Below are 24,835 nucleotides of genomic sequence, written 5' to 3' on the forward strand. Positions count from 1 at the left end.
AAGTCGGTCTAGCTAAGCTAACCCTTCCCCCTAACTAGTTTCCATCCTGTGCCCTGGTCAAGGGGATCATCCACCCCTTGCCCAGGAATGTTGTTCACCCGAAAGCGAGGCTTGCTGTTTTTTTTTTTGTTTTTTTTTTTTCCACATGCGCAGCACCAGCGCAGCAACTCACAGCTCGCGCACTTTGCACCTGCCCGTGACGTCATGCAGCTGCACGTGTACCTCGTCCCTCCTTGGACGGTACCATCCGGCAGGGATACCCCTCCTGCCGGATTCCAACCCCACGTGCAGCCATGACGTCACCGTGCGCATAAAAAAAAACACAAGCCCCACGTCTCGAGGGGTTCCCCACGCGAACACATGTGCTTTGCCCATTGGAGCTTAACACACACGATCGCGTGGAGAACCCGTCCGGTCCAAATCCAGAATCCTGCCTAAACTTTGTCCGTCCGCGGGATCGGCAAATCCACCGCGTGCGTTTCCGGACCGGGACTTCACTCTCGCAAGCGAGCACGTGGGGGCCTCGTGCGTTGCACAGCACGGACCTCGCGCTCGCTGCTGGGTGAACCCGGCACGGTTCCCGAAACAGCTGCAGCCGCTACTCGGCTTTTGTCCCTCTTTCGCCGTCGTCGTCGCCATTCAACCCACGCACACCTGCGTGTTACGACACTAACACACCTCACCATTAAACTCACACCGGGAGACGCGGCTGCATGTTCACACATGCCGACCGACATCTCCCTTACACACAGCGACCTTGCACACGCTGTCTCTCTCACACTCGGCCGCTCACTCACGCATGCCATTTCCCTCACACTACCCATACCACTCACACGTGGTGCTCCATTCATACTGGCCGTTTCACTCACGCATGCCACCTCCCTCGCACACGTGGCTCCACTCACTCGCGGCCTTTCACTCACTCGTGCCATTTCCCTCACACAAACCATACCACTCACACACGCGGGGGAACTCGCCCGCGGTGCCTCACTCATACTGGCCGTTTCACTCACACACACGGCGACACTCACACACGGTGCCTCATCCACACACGGCATGCTGGGAAGCACGCCCTTTGGCACACTTGCCATTACACCACTCACACACGCGGGGGCACTCGCCCGTGGTGTCTCACTCACACACGCGGGGGAACTCGCCCACGGTGTCTCACTCACACACGCGGGGGCACTCGCCCACGGTGTCTCATCCATACTGGCGGTTTCATCCACACACGGGGACGCACTCACACCTTGCACCACACACACAGGGACAACCACACTGGGGATTCGTGTCCCCACAAGAGTCTCCGGGGCCTCTATACCCCCCAAGCTTTCCGTGCACCCGTCCGCAGCACTCCTCCCCCCGAACTCGCTCGACACGACCGAACCCATCTGGTCGTGACTCGCTTCAAGGGGGCATACTCCCTCCCCTCGTTCCTGGAGGAGGCCATCCAACTGCTCGCACCGGGTCTCTACCCAGTCCGCGAGCTCACCCCCATTATCCTCCACTACCTCCGTGTGTGTGTGTGTGCGTCACTTACCCCGTCTTCATCGTGTAGTCTTCCCTCTATCGTTCCCATCTCCCGTGTCTCTGCCAACTCAGTCACCTCTTCACCCTTTACCTCCCTTGTCTCAACTATTATTTCCGTCTCTTCCCTTGTTATCTCCCTCGTGCACGTCTCCGTCACCCCAATTAGTTTTTCCCTCTCGGTTACCGTCACTTTTTCCGTCACGACCCTCGCCCAACACGTCCCCCGAATTATTTTCTCCTTACCCGCCTCCACTGCGGGCCTGACAGCCGTTGCACTCCCTCCCAGCTCGTTCGCTCCCACACGTGGAGTCGCCATTTTGAGCTCCGCTGCCATTGCCTTCATGCCCGCCTGCAGGCTTCGGCCCATGTTCTCCGTCGCACCCCGCAGTTCTTTCATTTCTTCCTTCATGTTTGTTTCCATTTCGTTCATTTGCTTGTTCATGCTTTTTATTTCGTTTTTCATTTCATTTGTGTTTGTATCCATTTTCGTTTTCACTTCGTTCATTCGCTTGTTCATGCCTTTTATTTCGTTTTTCATTTCATTTGTGTTTGTATCCATCCTCGCTGTCATTGCCGCCAGCATGGCGCATAGCTGGGCCATGTCGGGTGCGCTTGGGTGAGCCGATTCGGCAAGGATCGGGGGGTTTTGGTGGAGAGGGGGAGGGGAGGTGTCATACACCGCGGCCGCCGCCGCACCTATTTCGGGCTCTGGGTTCAGTTGGGCGAGTTCGTGTTCCTGCACAACCAACATTTCCTGCACGGGGTTTTCATCCTGGACCATGGATCCTACATTACTACACATATACATTTCTAATACCCCCGGCTCCCGCTCGCCTTGAGACGCCATCTTATTTCTCGTAAAGGGTTAATTTGAATCGCTCGTAATTTGGAGGGAATCGGGGGTCGCTCCTCTCACCCCTGGACTGATTCCCGTGAATTTAGCTGGAGACAGGAGAGCCCGTTTTCCCGTTCTCCGATACCAGTGCCGCGAGAAGGGGGATGGGTTTGTATCCCACTCCTGACACCAGTGTTGCGGATTCGCGCCCGCCGGCGTGCGAGCGGCCACGTAACTCGAATCGCGGAACGTCGTCCACCGGACGGAGAATCCCGTCGTGACCCTCTCGGACTAACGCCGGGAACTAGTCACGGGTGGGCCTTTCGGCCTCACCACGATCGTGCCAATCGGCCCCCCGCGTGGGATAGGGTTGCTCGCCAAATTCGACCTACCTAAGTACCCACACGGAGGGTAGACCGGGCGATCGCACCTCGCCACAGGTCGACTTCGGACACGGGCCACTTTAAGCGACCCGTTCCGTACTATCGGGATAACCGAGCGGTGTTATCGTCAACCTCGACGGTTCGATTAATTATCGGGCGTTTTAGCCCACGACCAACCCTTTACGTGAAGTAAGATGGAGATTCAATAAAAGGAAAAGACGAAGCGAAACGGGAAAAACAGTTCAACATAAAGCACATTTATTCCGCGGCAAATGGAAAGCACACATATACAATTATACACCAAAAGCAAATGTATAAATATAAGAAACACACAATTCTGCACAAAAAGCAAATGCAACAATGCAGATCTACTACCGACTACCGAGCACACGGCAACACTTATACAGTTTTACTTCACAGACGGCGCCGACAACACATATACTCAAAGCAAAAGAAAAAGGGACCACCCTCAACGATGAGGGGGGCAGACGGGCCTGGGGCCGAGACCGCCTCGAGCCTACCCGTCTGGTGATGAGCCGCAAAATGGCGGTGACGCCCCGACTCCGCGGGCCTCGCTGGCACTGCCTGGAAATGGGGTGGGAACGGGGCCCCCTTTTCACACTATCTCAGCGCGGGGGGAAACAGGAGGGGGTTGTTGATGCTCGGGGGAATGAGGATATCTCGCTGGCTCGGGTCCCGCTACGAGCGTCTCCACCGCGACCTCGGTCGCGTTACCGGCCTCCCCTCTCCGCAGCTCCCCGACTCTGACACGAGCGCCCTCTCGACTGCCTTCGCCGCCGCCACCTCTCCAACTCTCCACTCTTCTCAGCTCCGTCCAACTGCTTTCTCTGACTCTTCTCTTCTCAACTCTCCTTGACTGACTGCCTTTTCGGCGAGCGAACGTGGCCCTTTATAGCCCCCGGGGCTTCGCTCCTTCACCTTCGATCCTTCACCTCTGGCTGGCTCCCCATTGGACAGAGGAAAAGTGGGCGTGAATGATTTTTGATCCGATAATCTGCATATTGCGATTATACTCCGACGCACCTGGAGGCAGGGCCAAATCGCCCCACGCTCGCTGATAGGACGGAACAGAAGTGGGCGTGAATCGTTTTTGATCCGATTTCTTCGGAAAGGCTGGTGTTTTTGCACCCGCTGCTCGGTGCGCGCCCTGCACGAGTCCAGGATCGGTGCCCACAAGCGGCGCGGGAATGGCGGTGATGCGATGGTTGCGAGAGCGAGATGTGACGGCAAGGGTCGTGGCTGTTGTTGTGAAGCGGCGTTGCGGTTGGTGGTTGTTGTGTGATGGCTGTTGAGACGTGGTTGGTGGTGGTTGTGGTGGTAGTAATGGCGGCTGGTCCAAAATAAAGATAGTAAAAGAAAAACGGCGATCTAAAAGGGTCGCAGCCCGAATGAATGACATTTATTCCCTCTAAACAACGGGTTTGGACTAACTACACATATACTTATAGGAGATATCTCACCTAAGGGACCTGAATGGTGGTTTGCGAATTTCGTCAACCACAACACTATATATATATATATATATATACATATATACATATATACATATATACATACATATATATATATATACATATATATATATATACATATACATATACATATATATATATATATACATATACATATATATATATATATATATATATACATATACATATATATATATATACATATACATATACATATATATATATATATATATATATATATATATATATATATATATATACATACATATATTTGTACTGTATGTATCATTTCTTTGGCTCCGAGGTCAGAAGATAAATTATACTCGATTTTTGCATCTGTTGGTGAAAGGAGGAGCGTCCGCTCATGTGTCTGTGTGTCTGTGTGTTTTTTCAGAGCTATCCCATAATGCACGCCACCATGTTGGTTGTATTCACTTTCCGAGCAACGATAAAATCAGCAGCTCTACAATCTAGCACATTTATCTCGTTATTCCGACACTGCAATGGAAGGTTACGCTAATTATTTGACCTTGTTCGGTCTTGTTTTACCTTTTCTCGCTTGTTTAGCTCACCATCAAATATGGCACAAGAGTACTGAAACTCCTCAATATGCATGTTATAACCACAGTCCCTGCTAGCTAATTGTATGAACAGGAAAGGGTACGAACTTGACTGCTCTCTTCCACGGATATTTCTTGTGTTCCAATACAGTATTCTCACGAGTCAGATTTGCATTCAGGAACAGAATAAATGTGGTTAACCATTTTAAAATTGCCGCTCTTCCATCTAAATGCGCAAATTATATTAAAAAGATGATTTGAATCACGGATTTTGTGCTAGCAATGGCAGGTTAAAAGTTCCCTGAAAGCTGAACTAAATCATTGTAAAACAAACAAACAAACAAACACAAAAAAAACTTCCACACTATACAAAAGGACATGGATGTCACACCTCCAGCTGAGTCAAACATTCCATGACCACCGCCAGATCTGCCGACGTGTCCCCTCCAACCTCCACGCCATCCTCTGCATAAGCCTCCAGCTCTACTCCCTGCTCCAGATCGACCACGACCCCAATGTGATCCAACACCACGCCTTGGACGGCTTCCAAAACCAGCAACCTGCATGGCACTGGCTGATGACAATACGGCAATTTAATACTTCACCATTTTAACCATTTCTTCAATGCAAGATTATTGAAGAATATTTTTGCAGAATCAATGCGCACATGTCCGATACTTCACAACTCATCTGTATTCATTCTCAACCATCTCGTCCACAACTCACAATAAATCACCTTTTTATTCCCCGTCCCTCCGACAAGATCAGAGAACGTACACATGAAAATAAGGTCCGACTGACCATCCGTCCATGTACTTTTGTGTGCGCGATATTTCAAAAACCGTTCAAGATTTTGCTTTCATATTAAACAGAGCTATTCCTCATACCACCCAAAAAGGGGGTGGGGGGGGAGAGTATCAGCTCCTTGTTCAACTTAATTCCCTTTGCTATCACATTTTCGTTTACAATTAAAAACTCAAATGGCACGAGGTAAAGCACATACCTCCACAACGCAATGTCTGATCCACAACAACATATCGGCCCAAATACATTTTTGATATCATGCTACATATCATTTTTAGCCCTATCTCTGAATGGTGAAGAATCACTTTTAAAATTCTAGTAGCCGGATCTGGATCCGGACCTTCAGAAAAATCAAATCACCTAACATCCAACCTGGCATAATCCAATAATTATTATTATTTTATAACATCCAACCTGGCCATCAAATTTCACCGAATCCGTCCAAAACTTTTTGAGATATCCTGCAAACAAACAAACAGACAGACAGACAGGGGTGAAAACATGACCTTCTTCCACCTTCTGTGGCGGAGCAAACAATAATAATAATAACTATTATTATAATAGTTTTTAAATCAAGCACCTTTTGTCATTTGGATACAAAGCATTAAAAGATTCAACTAATCTGTTATTACATCAGAATAACTTCCTTCCTTCATTCCAGTCTTTGGCACAACAATGCGAATAACACTTATTACCCTCGCCGAAGGAGAGGGTATTGCATTTGGGTCCGTTTGTTTGTTTGTCCGCAAAGAACTTTAGTGTTCTCCGCAACCGCTTGTCGGATTGAGACAAAATTTTCAGCATCGGAGTGACCACTCATATGGAATGATTTATTGATAATTAATATCCCAAGCCATGGGTGTACAAATTTAAGGAATAATTGATTGGACACATATTTTGGCAGCCATATTTGATTTAAGAAAAATATTAAAAAATACCCCTGAGCGGGAGTGCCGGTCATCTCTGCCAGAGGTCGAAAGTAACTCTGTACCAGACTGGAATAGGGGCAGTTCATAAAGTACGTACGCTCTACTTCCGGGTTTCAAAACCACCCACCCCCCTCTGTATGCAGGCTAGTGACCACCCACCCACCCCCCTCATACATCGCTAATCGCTTGCAAAGCCAGCCGTTCCTTATGAACTGGTGTTTGCAAGTCATGACAATGCAGTCCCAAGCAGTGCAATTTACCTTTTTCTTTTAATATCACAGCACGTCATTTATGAAAATAAAAGTACAAATTGACATTCAAGACAATGTTAATGTCATAAATGAAAGTAAGTGTGCATATTAACTTGTGTTCCATTGTTTTAGTTAAATCTGACAAAAGCTTCAAATGTAATAGTTGTCTCGGAGAGTTCCGGTTCTTAATTTAATACTTTTTTTTGTATGTACTTTATGAACGGCTCATACGGGGAATCAGAGTGAAGTTTGAAGGGCTATAAAATCGGAACGAGAGGAAATTTAAAAAAATTACCCCCGTGCGGGAGTGACGGTCATCTCTGCGAGAAAATATATAGCCTCCTGAAGGTAGGGCAGTTTTTGAAAACTTTGAAGTCACGTGACGCGAAAACGAAAGCGAATATCGAAAATCCGGCCAGACAAAATTTAGATATTGTCCCAGAGATTTATATGCCACAATCAAATTCAAGATCGCTTGAGAAATGTAGGAGATAGATTTTGAAAATCGTCATTTTCGCATTTTTTTGCCAACTTCGAAGTCACGTGACACGAAAACGAAAACGAATATCGAAAATCCGGCCTGACCAAATTTAGATATTGTCCCATAGATTCCTATGCCACAATAAAATTCAAGATTGCTTGAGAAATGTAGGAGGAGATAGATTTTGAAAATCGTCATTTTCGCATTTTTTGCCAACTTTGAAGTCACGTGACACGAAAACGAAAGCGAATATCGAAAATCCGGCCCGACTAAATTTAGATATTGTCCCATAGATTCATATGCCACAATCAAATTCAAGATCGCTTGAGAAAATGTAGGAGGAGATAGATTTTGAAAATCGTCATTTTCGCATTTTTTGCTAACTTTGAAGTCACGTGACACGAAAACGAAAGCGAATATCGAAAATCCGGCCCCTTCAAAATTTAGATATTGTCCCATAGATTCATATGCCACAATCAAATTCAACATCGCTTGAGAAATGGCAGAGGAGACAGAATTTGAAAATCGTCATTTTCGCAACTTCAAAGGCCTCGTGACCTTGACCTTGACCTTCGGTGACCTTGAAAGTCATACCATCGTGTACGTCTCATCGACCTCTATCAGGATCACGAATGACCAGATCTCCCGCTTCAACTTCATTGTGAACGGACGGACAGACGGACGGACCGTCACCTCTCCACACCAATATTATTAGGTCATGCTCGAAGAGATGACCGAAAAAATGGCTCGTGTTGTTCTCGATAATAGTCCATAGTATCTGAATCACGAATAACATTTGATCTCTCTTGATAAATGAGGGAGGAGATACGATTTGAAATTGACGATTTTCGCAACTTTGACAGCCTCGTGACCTTAACCTCGACCTTGGACGACCTTGAAAGTTATATCGTTGTGCATGTCTCATCGACCTCTATCCATTGCACTATTGGTTATTTGTCTCCACTCGGTTTGATTGTGGATGGAAGGACGGACGGACAGACTTGAGACTGTAATTATTAGGTCATCTCTACTGAGATGATAGAGATGACCTAATAATGTTTCCTCTGGAACCGCTTCATCAATTAATGTGAAGATTCACAATTATGATCCAAAATTTGGTGCTGCTGGTGGGGGGGGGGGGGTGCGTGGTGTGGTGTGGTGTGGAATACATGTTTTAAATTTCAACTTGATCGGTTGCATGGTCTGGCAGCCAGAATTATTTAATTTTTTGATCTGGGTTCTTTATTATTTATATTTTCTTTGGAATAAGGCTCATGTGGCTGTGCCTGGACAGGTTTGAAGGAAGAGGAGTTGCAGCTGAAATGCAAATCCTATCCAGATTACACCTGATGACTTCATCTTTGCTTTTTGCTTGTTCAGTATTTCCTACAGATTACTCCAATGCAGGACTTTACCTATTTAGTCTTCCATTTGAATTTAATTGAATTTATTTTAATCCCATTCTAAATTCAATTGAATAATAATTTTAAAAAACGTCATGGGTCTGGATCAGGTGTCCGATAAAAGCGGGGTTGCATCAAAGCAGAACGTCTTGGTGTCCGGTCATCACTGCGAGAAGCTATAAAGTGGCAATTCGAGTTATGTCCCTTTTTAACGATGCAAGACACCAGTAAACAAATGCCACACAACATACACCACACAAATCAAGTTCCGGCAAGGGGCTGCAATCTCTGATTGCTCTTTTTCTTGTTCATCATGGAATTAAGCAAAACAACTGGATAGATATAAACTGTCCTCTCATCTTCTTTCCCTGTCAAGGCTGCAGTGCCCTGCAGCAGCATCTTGGGCCCAGTCTTGTTCCTCATCTTCATCAATGATCTGATTCCCAGGAAAAGCCTGCTCATCTTTTTGCTGATGATTCCACACTCTGCCATATCATTTCTCATCCTTCAGACAGGCAGGTAGCACCTCTTGCCTCTCTCCAGACCTTGATATAATCAGGAGCTGGGCCAACAATTGGAATATGTCTTTCAACCCAGACAAATCCCACACACTCACCATATCTCTTTTCACATTCAAACGAGGATTAAAATAATGCATAGTCACTCAGTCAGTCACACACTCACCATGTCTCTTTTCACCTTCATACTATGATTTCAATAATGCATAGTCAGTCAGTCAGTCAGTCAGTCACACACTCACCATGTCTCTTTTCACCTTTATACGATGATTTAAATAATGCATAATCAGTCAGTCAGTCACACACTCACCATATCTCTTTTCACATTCAAACGAGGATTAAAATAATGCATAGTCAGTCAGTCAGTCACACACTCACCATATCTCTTTTCACCTTTATACGATGATTTAAATAATGCATAGTCACTCAGTCAGTCACACACTCACCATATCTCTTTTCACCTTCATATTATGATTTCAATAATGCATAGTCAGTCAGTCAGTCACACACTCACCATGTCTCTTTTCACCTTTATACGATGATTTAAATAATGCATAGTCAGTCAGTCAGTCACACACTCACCATGTCTCTTTTCACCTTTATACGATGATTTAAATAATGCATAGTCAGTCAGTCAGTCACACACTCACCATGTCCATATTCACCTTCATTCTATCATTTAAATAATGCATCGTCAGTCAGTCAGTCACACGCTCACCATGTCTCTTTTCACCTTCATACCATGATTTAAATAATGCAGTCAGTCAGTCAGTCACATACTCACCATGTCCATTTTCACCTTCATTCTATCATTTAAAGAATGCATAGTCAGTCTGTCAGTCACACGCTCACCATGTCTCTTTTCACCTTTATACTATGATTTAAATAATGCATAGTCAGTCAGTCAGTTACACACTCACCATGTCTCTTTTCACCTTCATACTATGATTTCAAAAATGCATAGTCAGTAAGTCAGTCACACACTCACCATGTCTCTTTTCACCTTCATACTATGATTTCAATAATGCATAGTCAGTCAGTCAGTCAGTCACACACTCACCATGTCTCTTTTCACATTCATACTATGATTTAAATAATGCAGTCAGTCAGTCAAACAGTCACACACTCACCATGTCTCTTTTCACCTTCATACTATGATTTCAATAATGCATAGTCAGTCAGTCAAACAGTCACACACTCACCATGTCTCTTTTCACCTTCATACTATGATTTCAATAATGCATAGTCAGTCAGTCACTGTCAGGCAGTCACACACTCACCATGTCTCTTTTCACCTTCATACCATGATTTAAATAATGCAGTCAGTCAGTCAGTCACATACTCACCATGTCCATTTTCACCTTCATTCTATCATTTAAAGAATGCATAGTCAGTCTGTCAGTCACACGCTCACCATGTCTCTTTTCACCTTTATACTATGATTTAAATAATGCATAGTCAGTCAGTCAGTCAGTCACACACTCACCATGTCTCTTTTCACCTTCATACTATGGTTTCAATAATGCATAGTCAGTCAGTCAGTCAGTCACACACTCACCATGTCTCTTTTCACCTTTATACTATCATTTAAATAATGCATAGTCAGTCTGTCAGTCACACACTCTCCATGTCTCTTTTCACCTTTATACGATGATTTAAATAATGCATAGTCAGTCAGTCAGTCACACACTCACTATGTCCATTTTCACCTTCATTCTATCATTTAAATAATGCATCGTCAGTCAGTCAGTCACACGCTCACCACGTCTCTTTTCACCTTCATACCATGATTTAAATAATGCATAGTCAGTCAGTCACACACTCACCATGTCTCTTTTCACCTTCATACTATGATTTCAATAATGCATAGTCAGTCAGTCAGTCAGTCAGTCACACACTCACCATATGTCTCTTTTCACCTTCATACTATGATTTAAATAATGCATCGTCAGTCAGTCAATCACACACTCAGCATGTCTCTTTTCATCTTCATACTATGATTTCAATAATGCATAGTGAGACAGTCAGTCAGGCAGTCACACACTCACCAAGTCTCTTTTCATCTTCATACTATGATTTCAATTATGCATAGTGAGACAGTCAGTCACACACTCACCATGTCCCTTTTCACCTTCATTCTATCATTTAAATAATGCATCGTCAGTCAGTCAGTCAGTCACACGCTCAACATGTCTCTTTTCACCTTCATACTATGATTTCAATAATGCATAGTCAGTCAGTCACACTCACCATGTCTCTTTTCACCTTCTTACGATAAATTTTAATAATGCATAGTCAGTCACTCAGTCACACACTCACCATGTATCTTTTCACATTCATACTATGATTTAAATAATGCAGTCAGTCAGTCAAACAGTCACACACTCACCATATCTCTTTTCACCTTCATACTATGATTTCAATAATGCATAGTCAGTCAGTCAGTCACACACTCACCATGTCTCTTTTCACCTTCATACTATGATTTCAATAATGCATAGTCAGTCAGTCAGTCACACACTCACCATGTCTCTTTTCACCTTCATACGATGATTTAAATAATGCATAGTCAGTCAGTCACACACTCACCATGTCTTCAGTTCTTTTCACCTTCATTCTATGATTTCAATAATGCATAGTCAGTCAGTCAGTCAGTCACACACTCACCATGTCTCTTTTCACCTTCATACGATGATTTAAATAATGCATAGTCAGTCAGTCACACACTCGCCATGTCTCTTTTCACCTTCATTCTAAGATTTCAATCATGCATAGTCAGTCACTGAGTCAGTCACACACTCACCATGCCTCTTTTCACCTTCATACTATGATTTAAAGAATGCACAAGCCAGTCAGTCAGTCACACTCACCATGTCTTTTCACCTTCATACTCTGATTTATATAATGCATAGTCAGTCAGTCAGTCACACACTCACCATGTCTCTTTTCACCTTCATCCTATGATTTCAATAATGCATAGTAGGTCAGTCAGTCACACACTCACCATGTCTCTTTTCACCTTCATACTATGATTTTAATAATACAAAGTCAGTCAGTCAGTCACACACTCACCATGTCTATTTTCACCTTCATACTATGATTTAAATAATGCATACACATTCAGTCAAACAGTCAGTCACACACTCACCATGTCTCTTTTCACCTTCATACTATGATTAAAATAATGCAGAGTCAGTCAGTCACTGTCAGGCAGTCACACACTCACCATGTCTCTTTTCACCTTCATACTATGATTTAAATAATGCATCGTCAGTCAGTCACACGCTCAACATGTCTCTTTTCACCTTTATACTATGATTTAAATAATGCATAGTCAGTCAGTCAGTCAGTCAGTCAATCACACACTCAGCATGTCTCTTTTCATCTTCATACTATGATTTCAATTATGCATAGTGAGACAGTCACACACTCACCATGTCTCTTTTCACCTTCATACTATGATTTCAATAATGCATCGTCAGTCAGTCACTCAGTCAGGCAGTCACACACTCACCATGTCTCTTTTCACCTTCATACTATGATTTAAATAATGCATCGTCAGTCAGTCAATCACACACTCAGCATGTCTCTTTTCATCTTCATACTATGATTTCAATTATGCATAGTGAGACAGTCACACACTCACCATGTCTCTTTTCACCTTCATACTATGATTTCAATAATGCATAGTCAGTCAGTCACTCAGTCAGGCAGTCACACACTCACCATGTCTCTTTTCACCTTCATACTATGATTTAAATAATGCATCGTCAGTCAGTCAATCACACACTCAGCATGTCTCTTTTCATCTTCATACTATGATTTCAGTAATGCAGAGTCAGTCAGTCAGTCAGTCAGTCACACACTCACCATGTCTCTTTTCACCTTCATTCTATCATTTAAATAATGCATCGTCAGTCAGTCAGTCACACGCTCACCACGTCTCTTTTCACCTTCATACCATGATTTAAATAATGCATAGTCAGTCAGTCACACACTCACCATGTCTCTTTTCACCTTCATACTATGATTTCAATAATGCATAGTCAGTCAGTCAGTCAGTCAGTCAGTCACACACTCACCATATGTCTCTTTTCACCTTCATACTATGATTTAAATAATGCATCGTCAGTCAGTCAATCACACACTCAGCATGTCTCTTTTCATCTTCATACTATGATTTCAATAATGCATAGTCAGTCAGTCACTGTCAGGCAGTCACACACTCACCATGTCTCTTTTCACCTTCATACCATGATTTAAATAATGCATAGTCAGTCAGTCACACACTCACCATGTCTCTTTTCACCTTCATACTATGATTTCAATAATGCATAGTCAGTCAGTCAGTCAGTCACACACTCACCATATGTCTCTTTTCACCTTCATACTATGATTTAAATAATGCATCGTCAGTCAGTCAATCACACACTCAGCATGTCTCTTTTCATCTTCATACTATGATTTCAATAATGCATAGTGAGACAGTCAGTCAGGCAGTCACACACCCAACCAAGTCTCTTTTCATCTTCATACTATGATTTCAATTATGCATAGTGAGACAGTCAGTCACACACTCACCATGTCCCTTTTCACCTTCATTCTATCATTTAAATAATGCATCGTCAGTCAGTCAGTCAGTCACACGCTCAACATGTCTCTTTTCACCTTCATACTATGATTTCAATAATGCATAGTCAGTCAGTCACACTCACCATGTCTCTTTTCACCTTCTTACGATAAATTTTAATAATGCATAGTCAGTCACTCAGTCACACACTCACCATGTATCTTTTCACATTCATACTATGATTTAAATAATGCAGTCAGTCAGTCAAACAGTCACACACTCACCATATCTCTTTTCACCTTCATACTATGATTTCAATAATGCATAGTCAGTCAGTCAGTCACACACTCACCATGTCTCTTTTCACCTTCATACTATGATTTCAATAATGCATAGTCAGTCAGTCAGTCACACACTCACCATGTCTCTTTTCACCTTCATACGATGATTTAAATAATGCATAGTCAGTCAGTCACACACTCACCATGTCTCTTTTCACCTTCATTCTATGATTTCAATAATGCATAGTCAGTCAGTCAGTCAGTCAGTCAGTCACACACTCACCATGTCTCTTTTCACCTTCATACGATGATTTAAATAATGCATAGTCAGTCAGTCACACACTCGCCATGTCTCTTTTCACCTTCATTCTAAGATTTCAATCATGCATAGTCAGTCACTGAGTCAGTCACACACTCACCATGCCTCTTTTCACCTTCATACTATGATTTAAAGAATGCACAAGCCAGTCAGTCAGTCACACTCACCATGTCTTTTCACCTTCATACTCTGATTTATATAATGCATAGTCAGTCAGTCAGTCACACACTCACCATGTCTCTTTTCACCTTCATCCTATGATTTCAATAATGCATAGTAGGTCAGTCAGTCACACACTCACCATGTCTCTTTTCACCTTCATACTATGATTTTAATAATACAAAGTCAGTCAGTCAGTCACACACTCACCATGTCTATTTTCACCTTCATACTATGATTTAAATAATGCATACACATTCAGTCAAACAGTCAGTCACACACTCACCATGTCTCTTTTCACCTTCATACTATGATTAAAATAATGCAGAGTCAGTCAGTCACTGTCAGGCAGTCACACACTCACCATGTCTCTTTTCACCTTCATACTATGATTTAAATAATGCATCGTCAGTCAGTCAATCACACACTCAGCATGTCTCTTTTCATCTTCATACTATGATTTCAATTATGCATAGTGAGACAGTCACACACTCACCATGTCTCTTTTCACCTTCATACTATGATTTCAATAATGCATCGTCAGTCAGTCACTCAGTCAGGCAGTCACACACTCACCATGTCTCTTTTCACCTTCATACTATGATTTAAATAATGCATCGTCAGTCAGTCAATCACACACTCAGCATGTCTCTTTTCATCTTCATACTATGATTTCAATTATGCATAGTGAGACAGTCACACACTCACCATGTCTCTTTTCACCTTCATACTATGATTTCAATAATGCATAGTCAGTCAGTCACTCAGTCAGGCAGTCACACACTCACCATGTCTCTTTTCACCTTCATACTATGATTTAAATAATGCATCGTCAGTCAGTCAATCACACACTCAGCATGTCTCTTTTCATCTTCATACTATGATTTCAGTAATGCAGAGTCAGTCAGTCAGTCAGTCACACACTCACCATGTCTCTTTTCACATTCATACTATGATTTCAATAATGCATAGTGAGACAGTCAGTCAGGCAGTCACACACTCACCATGTCTCTTTTCACCTTCATACTATGATTTCAATAATGCATTGTCAGTCAGTCAGTCAGGCAGTCACACACTCGCCATGTCTCTTTTCACCTTCATTCTATGATTTCAATCATGCATAGTCAGTCACTGAGTCAGTCACACACTCACCATGCCTCTTTTCACCTTCATACTATGATTTAAAGAATGCACAAGCCAGTCAGTCAGTCACACTCACCATGTCTCTTTTCACCTTCATACTATCATTTAAATAATGCATTGTCAGTCAGTCAGTCAGTCAGTCACATGCTCACCATGTCTCTTTTCACCTTCATACTATGATTTCAATAATGCATTGTCAGTCAGTCAGTCAGGCAGTCACACACTCGCCATGTCTCTTTTCACCTTCATTCTATGATTTCAATCATGCATAGTCAGTCACTGAGTCAGTCACACACTCACCATGCCTCTTTTCACCTTCATACTATGATTTAAAGAATGCACAAGCCAGTCAGTCAGTCACACTCACCATGTCTCTTTTCACCTTCATTCTATCATTTAAATAATGCATCGTCAGTCAGTCAGTCAGTCACACGCTCAACATGTCTCTTTTCACCTTCATACTATGATTTCAATAATGCATAGTCAGTCAGTCACACTCACCATGTCTCTTTTCACCTTCTTACGATAAATTTTAATAATGCATAGTCAGTCACTCAGTCACACACTCACCATGTATCTTTTCACATTCATACTATGATTTAAATAATGCAGTCAGTCAGTCAAACAGTCACACACTCACCATATCTCTTTTCACCTTCATACTATGATTTCAATAATGCATAGTCAGTCAGTCAGTCACACACTCACCATGTCTCTTTTCACCTTCATACTATGATTTCAATAATGCATAGTCAGTCAGTCAGTCACACACTCACCATGTCTCTTTTCACCTTCATACTATGATTTCAATAATGCATAGTGAGACAGTCAGTCAGGCAGTCACACACCCACCAAGTTAAATAATGCATAGTCAGTGAATCACACTCACCATGTCTCTTTTCACCTTCATACTATCATTTAAATAATGCATTGTCAGTCAGTCAGTCAGTCAGTCACATGCTCACCATGTCTCTTTTCACCTTCATTCTATCATTTAAATAATGCATCGTCAGTCAGTCAGTCACACGCTCACCACGTCTCTTTTCACCTTCATACCATGATTTAAATAATGCATAGTCAGTCAGTCACACACTCACCATGTCTCTTTTCACCTTCATACTATGATTTCAATAATGCATAGTCAGTCAGTCAGTCAGTCAGTCACACACTCACCATATGTCTCTTTTCACCTTCATACTATGATTTAAATAATGCATCGTCAGTCAGTCAATCACACACTCAGCATGTCTCTTTTCATCTTCATACTATGATTTCAATAATGCATAGTGAGACAGTCAGTCAGGCAGTCACACACTCACCATGTCCCTTTTCATCTTCATACTATGATTTCAATTATGCATAGTCAGTCAGTCACACACTCGCCATGTCTCTTTTCACCTTCATTCTAAGATTTCAATCATGCATAGTCAGTCACTGAGTCAGTCACACACTCACCATGCCTCTTTTCACCTTCATACTATGATTTAAAGAATGCACAAGCCAGTCAGTCAGTCACACTCACCATGTCTTTTCACCTTCATACTCTGATTTATATAATGCATAGTCAGTCAGTCAGTCACACACTCACCATGTCTCTTTTCACCTTCATCCTATGATTTCAATAATGCATAGTAGGTCAGTCAGTCACACACTCACCATGTCTCTTTTCACCTTCATTCTATGATTTCAATAATGCATAGTCAGTCAGTCAGTCAGTCAGTCAGTCACACACTCACCATGTCTCTTTTCACCTTCATACGATGATTTAAATAATGCATAGTCAGTCAGTCACACACTCGCCATGTCTCTTTTCACCTTCATTCTAAGATTTCAATCATGCATAGTCAGTCACTGAGTCAGTCACACACTCACCATGCCTCTTTTCACCTTCATACTATGATTTAAAGAATGCACAAGCCAGTCAGTCAGTCACACTCACCATGTCTTTTCACCTTCATACTCTGATTTATATAATGCATAGTCAGTCAGTCAGTCACACACTCACCATGTCTCTTTTCACCTTCATCCTATGATTTCAATAATGCATAGTAGGTCAGTCAGTCACACACTCACCATGTCTCTTCACCTTCATACTACGATTTTAATAATACAAAGTCAGTCAGTCAGTCACACACTCACCATGTCTATTTTCACCTTCATACTATGATTTAAATAATGCATACACATTCAGTCAAACAGTCAGTCACACACTCACCATGTCTCTTTTCACCTTCATACTATGATTTAAATAATGCATCGTCAGTCAGTCAATCACACACTCAGCATGTCTCTTTTCATCTTCATACTATGATTTCAGTAATGCAGAGTCAGTCAGTCAGTCAGTCACACACTCACCATGTCTCTTTTCACATTCATACTATGATTTCAATAATGCATAGTGAGACAGTCAGTCAGGCAGTCACACACTCACCATGTCTCTTTTCACCTTCATACTATGATTTCAATAATGCATTGTCAGTCAGTCAGTCAGGCAGTCACACACTCGCCATGTCTCTTTTCACCTTCATTCTATGATTTCAATCATGCATAGTCAGTCACTGAGTCAGTCACACACTCACCATGCCTCTTTTCACCTTCATACTATGATTTAAAGAATGCACAAGCCAGTCAGTCAGTCACACTCACCATGTCTCTTTTCACCTTCATACTATCATTTAAATAATGCATTGTCAGTCAGTCAGTCAGTCAGTCACATGCTCACCATGTCTCTTTTCACCTTCATACTATGATTTCAATAATGCATAGTCAGTCAGTCAGTCAGTCAGTCACTCGCTCATCATGTCTCTTTTCATCTTCATACTATGATTTCAGTCATGCATAGTCAGTCAGTCAGTCACACACTCAGCATGTCTCTTTTAATCTTCATACTATGATTTAAATAATGCATAGTCAGTCAGTCACTCAGTCAGTCAGTCACACACTCACCAAGTCTCTTTTCATCTTCATACTATGATTTCAGTAATGCAGAGTCAGTCAGTCACACACTCATCATGTCTCTTTTAATCTTCATACTATGATTTAAATAAGGCATAGTCAGTCAGTCCATCACACACTCACCATGTCTCTTTTCATCTTCATACTATGATTTCAGTAATGCAGAGTCAGTCAGTCAGTCACACACTCATCATGTCTCTTTTAATCTTCATACTATGATTTAAATAATGCATAGTCAGTCAGTCACTCAGTCAGTCAGTCACACACTCACCATGTCTCTTTTCACATTCATACTATGATTTCAATAATGTATAGTGAGACAGTCAGTCAGGCAGACACACTCACCATGTCTCTTTTCACCTTCATACAATGATTTAAATAATGCATCGTCAGTCAGTCAATCACACACTCAGCATGTCTCTTTTCATCTTCATACTATGATTTCAGTAATGCAGAGTCAGTCAGTCAGGCAGTCACACACTCACCATGTCTCTTTTCACCTTCATATTATGATTTAAATAATGCATAGTCAGTCATTCAGTCACACACTCACCAAGTCTCTTTTCATCTTCATACTATGATTTCAATTATGCATGGTGAGACAGTCAGTCACACACTCACCATGTCCCTTTTCACCTTCATTCTATCAATTAAATAATGCATAGTCAGTCTGTCAGTCAGTCACACGCTCACCATGTCTCTTTTCACCTTCATACTATGATTTCAATAACACATAGTCAGTCTGTCAGTCAGTCACACTCACCATGTCTCTTTTCACCTTCTTACTATGATTTCAAAAATGCATAGTCAGTCAGTCAGTCACACACTCACCATGTCTCTCTATTCACCTTCATACTATGATTTAAATAATGCATAGTCAGTCAGTCACACGCTCACCATGTCTCTTTTCACCTTCATACTACGATTTAAATGATGCATCGTCAATCAGTCAGTCACACACTCACCATGTCTCTTTTCACCTTCATACTATGATTTCAATAATGCATAGTCAGACAGTCAGTCACACACTCACAATGTCTCTTTTCACCTTCATACTATCATTTAAATAATGCATAGTCAGTCAGTCACACACTCACCATGTCTCTCTATTCACCTTCATACTACGATTTAAATAATGCATAGTCAGACAGTCAGTCACACACTCACCATGTCTCTCTATTCACCTTCATACTATGATTTAAATAATGCATAGTCAGTCAGTCACACGCTCACCATGTCTCTTTTCACCTTCATACTACGATTTAAATGATGCATCGTCAATCAGTCAGTCACACACTCACCATGTCTCTTTTCACCTTCATACTATGATTTCAATAATGCATAGTCAGACAGTCAGTCACACACTCACCATGTCTCTTTTCACCTTCATACTATCATTTAAATAATGCATAGTCAGCAAGTCACACACTCACCATGTCTCGTTTCATCTTCATACTACGATTTAAATGATGCATCGTCAATCAGTCAGTCACACACTCACCATGTCTCTTTTCACCTTCATACTATGATTTCAATAATGCATAGTCAGACAGTCAGTCACACACTCACCATGTCTCTTTTCATCTTCATACTACGATTTAAATAACGAGTGCATGCCCAGAGGTGCAAACAAAACAAAACAAAACAAAAAAAAAACTTTCAAACCGCGTGCCAGAAACAACAACCACACAGGCCGTTCCTTCGCTCTCGTAAACAACGACTGGATTGGGGCATTGTGTTTAAGAAAGAAAGAATACAGTTCGTCGATAAATCAAGAAAAAAAAATCGAGAAAGAATACAGTAATCGTCACTGACTGGATTGGGGTATTGGGTTTAAGAAAATCGAGAAAGTACAGAAATTCAGAAAGAAAGAATACAGTAATCGTCACGATCCGGAAGTGAAGTCCTCACTGTCCGGAAGTTCACATATGGCAGTTTCGATTATTCGCAATTTTGTTTTAATGGCCAATTATTCCATTAGCGCCAACGTATTTTGCCTTTTATCGCAGGGAAAAACACAAAGAGAAGAGGAAAGAGGAGAAAAAAAAAACGTGCTAAAATAATTTACTTCCTGCTTCCTACCAGCACTCTGATGTTACCCAAATTTATGCACCGTCGAAAATTAAAACGATCATAACTTGGGGCATTGTGTTTATCTATAAATGCGCATAACTAATCGAGAAATTATTGGAATACACGAAAAAAAAAACGTGCAAAAAAATAACTTACTTCCTGCTTCGGAGCATACCAGCACTCTGATGTTACCGAAATTTATGCACCGTCTCATATGAAAACGATCATAACTTGGGGCATTGTGTTTATCTATAAATGCGCATAAATCAAGAAATTATTAGAATACACGGTCATCATTATCCGGAAGCCCGTACGTTGTAACCCGGAATGGGGAACGCAGATGCCCGTAAAAGAAAAAAAATAATAATGAATAAATATTCAAACCGCTAGCAAAAAACTACAACCACACAGGCCGTTTCTTCACTCTCGCGTGCCCATACGTGGGTGGCGCGGAAGTTCGCATATCACAGTTACGATGACTCGCAATTTAGGTTTTAATGGCCAATTATTCAATTTGCGCCAACGTATTTTGCCTTTTCGCAATGTCCTCGCAAGGCAAAACAAAAAGAGAAGAGAAGAGAGAAAAAAAAACACTTCCTGGTTCGGAGCATACCAGCACTCTAATGTTACCGAAATTTATGCACCGTCTCATATGAAAACGATCATAACTTGCGGCATTGTGTTTATCTATAAATGCGCAGAAGAAAGAGAAATTATTAGAATACACGAAGTCATCACTCTCAGGAAGTCCGAACGTTGTAACCCGTAATGGGGAACGCGGCTGAGCTTCCCTTCCCCATCGGCCACGCCCACGCAACAACGTGTATTGTCATTGGTTGAGTAAATAAATGGCCATAACTTGGGAAGCAAGTGTCCGATTAAATCAAACCTTGAAAAGGCACATCCTCAGGTCCCCAGCAATATATCTGGCAAGTTTCAATTTGATCGGACCAGTGGTTGTCGAGAAACAGCGGTCACAGTCAAAGACACACACACACACACACACACACACACACACACACACACACACACACACACACACACACACACACACACACACACACACACACACACACACACACACACACACACACTGCTGGAATTATAGATAGATGCATAGTCAGTCAGACAGTCACACACACCATGTCTCTTTTCACCTTCATACTATGATTTAAATAATGCAAAGTCACATAGTCACTCAGTCAGTCAGTCACACACTCACCATGTCTCTTTTCACCTTCATACTATGATTTAAATGATGCATCGTCAGACAGTCAGTCACACACTCACCATGTCCCTTTTCACCTTCATACTATGACTTAAGTAATGCATAGTCAGTCAGTCACACACTCACCATGTCTCTTTTCAGCTTCATACTATGATTTAAATAACGCATAGTCAGTCAGTCACACAGTCACCATGTCTATTTTCACCTTCAAAATATGATTTAAATAATGCATAGTCAGTCAGTCAGTCACACACTCACCATGTCTCTTTTCACCTTCATTTTATCATTGAAATAATGCATCGTCAGTCAGTCAGACACTCAGTCACACACTCACTATGTCTCTTTTCACCTTCATACTATGATTTAAATGATGCATCGTCAGACAGTCAGTCACACACTCACCATGTCCCTTTTCACCTTCATACTATGACTTAAGTAATGCATAGTCAGTCAGTCACACACTCACCATGTCTCTTTTCAGCTTCATACTATGATTTAAATAACGCATAGTCAGTCAGTCACACAGTCACCATGTCTATTTTCACCTTCAAAATATGATTTAAATAATGCATAGTCAGTCAGTCAGTCACACACTCACCATGTCTCTTTTCACCTTCATTTTATCATTGAAATAATGCAGTCAGTCAGTCAGACACTCAGTCACACACTCACTATGTCTCTTTTCACCTTCATACTATGATTTCAATAATGCAGTCATTCAGTCGATGATGATGATGATGATGATGATGATGATGATGATGATGATGATGATGATGATGATGATGATGATGATGATGATGATGATGATGATGATGATGATGATGATGATGATGATGATGATGATGATGATGATGATGATGATGATGATGATGATGATGATGATGATGATGATGATGATGATGATGATGATGATGATGATGATGATGATGATGATGATGATGATGATGATGATGATGATGATGATGATGATGCGTTTTACCCACAAGTCCCGATCCGTACCTCAGATCCTCACAATATCCGTCTCCCTGTACCCGCTTCACCACTTCATTCCACTTCTAATCCTCCTCGTCCTCGTCGTCCTCGTCGTGCTCCTGCTGCCGTCAAGAGCTTCGCTGACATCAAGCAATGAAAAAACACAACATATCAAGAACGAATAACTAACAATTTCACAAATAATTAACTCGTGGAACCAGAATACAAATGTAAATATCTTTTCAGTCGTGAGGAAAACACAAGTTGATTCATTATCTGATCACAATGCGATTATGGCAGGTTTTTCCACTTACCAAGAAACCTGTTTAATCTCTCTCTCTCAGGATTAAGCCAACAGCATCACACGTTTTGAAATGTCAACCATTTCAACTGAGACCACAAAAACATCCGGTCTTGCTGTTCGCGCCATCGCAGTAAGGACTTCTCCCATTGGCTGTCTCTTGAAGCACTCCGACCAATCACCATTCGATAACGTTTTGAAGCCACTCTGAGCAAAGCACCGCATTGACCTAATTTAAGATATTAATATAAAATGTTACGAAATAAAAATGTATCTGAGTGAAAGGGAGTGGGTTTAAACGATGAAAAAAAAACCAAGTTACACAACACTAACAAGTCCACCACTAACATGACACCGCACCATCTTTTACGGAGATGAACGTGAAAAATCTCTTCTTCTTCTTCTTCTTCTTCTTCTTCTTCTTCTTCTTCTTCTTCTTCTTCTTCTTCTTCTTCTTCTTCTTCTTCTTCTTCTTCTTCTTCTTCTTCTTCTTCTTCTTCTTTCGGCTGCTCCCATTAAGGGTCGCCACAGCGGATCATCCGTCTGATCCGCATTGTGATTTGGCACATCTTTTACGCCGGATGCCCTTCCTGACGCAATCCTGGTCGCCTCTTACGACACAGGGAAGATGAACGTACGTAGATGAACGTAAAAGATAGAAAATTAAAAAAAAAAAGTGACAAAACACATACGAATCATATTATTCAGATTGGTAAATGCCTTCACTCAGTTGCTGATCACATCGACAGTTCGGCAACTTTGAAACCTTCACGGAGATCACAACTTTACACCCTGACGTCTCCCCCCATCATTGACAAACGTCCACGATCACACACACGACCACACAGATCTCTTTATTACCTGCAAAATCCCACATTTTCAAGTTTATTCATCAGTCGATTTTGTTATTCCGTCTGTCTGTTTATTTGCCAATCGCCTGCAGGTCACAATTATTCCAAAACGATCATCGTGAAACTTTACCCAAGTTGCAGAGGTAGTCTCAACTGAGAAGCCCATTGATTTTGAGGTCAATGGTTGAAGGTCACCTTGAGGTCAAGTTTCTGAAGTCGTCATTTTTTTTTATCCGATTCACTTGAAAGTTGAACAGGATTTGCATAGTGCATCACTGAATTGGGAAAGCCATTTGGTTTGAGGTCAAAAGGTCAAAGGTCAACTCAAGGGCAAACTTCTAAAATCATCAATTTCAATCTGAAAAAAAATCATCAATTTTCATCTCATTATCCTGAGCTTTAATTAACATTGTCAATTTCAATCTGAATGAATTGGACAATTTTATGTATCCATGGCAACCTTTGGAGAGGGAGGTGGATTTTGCATGTACCATGCTCTACACCACTGCTACTCAAAGTGGTGGTACGCGGACCGGTGCCGGTACGCGAGTCATCGACTGCTGGTCTGCAGCGAGTTTCCAGTTTCACATTATCATAATATATTGTTGCGGAAACAGGCCCTTAGTGGGTTATTAAATATGGGATTAGCCCAAATCCCCCCCCCACCCCTTAAATGCATGTTTAGCCAGGTTGTTTGGTAATCAGATGTGAGATGTGTGTCAGGCGGTGTAGCAAGCTGTCCAATGTTGATACAGTGGTGGTGTACCGAAAGGCGCTTCTTCTTCTTCTTCTTCCC

At 41.9% G+C, this 24,835-nt stretch overlaps 1 protein-coding gene across 8 annotated transcripts in view; it reads right to left on the reverse strand.

Moving 5' to 3' along the window:
* Positions 1 to 23,379, reverse strand: part of MCM8 (minichromosome maintenance 8 homologous recombination repair factor) — a 125,419-nt gene extending 102,040 nt beyond the window's left edge. The window contains exons 1-3 of one of the 8 annotated variants that reach the window (XM_085852875.1): positions 23,202 to 23,379; positions 22,915 to 23,027; positions 5,193 to 5,375 (exon numbers count right to left, since the gene is read on the reverse strand). In XM_085852875.1, coding sequence (XP_085709001.1) covers positions 5,193 to 5,367 — 175 coding nt within the window. In that variant the 5' untranslated portion in view covers positions 5,368 to 5,375; positions 22,915 to 23,027; positions 23,202 to 23,379. Of the gene's footprint in view, positions 1 to 5,192; positions 5,376 to 22,914; positions 23,028 to 23,201 lie in introns of those variants that run through there. The other 7 variants (XM_085852880.1, XM_085852876.1, XM_085852881.1 and 4 more) reach the window with 7 other exon arrangements.
* Between the last annotated feature and the right edge of the window lie 1,456 nt (positions 23,380 to 24,835).

Source organism: Eptatretus burgeri, chromosome 13, assembly GCF_056783735.1.
Source record: "Eptatretus burgeri isolate ZD-2024b chromosome 13, Ebu_testis_v1, whole genome shotgun sequence".
Taxonomy (NCBI): domain Eukaryota; kingdom Metazoa; phylum Chordata; class Myxini; order Myxiniformes; family Myxinidae; genus Eptatretus; species Eptatretus burgeri.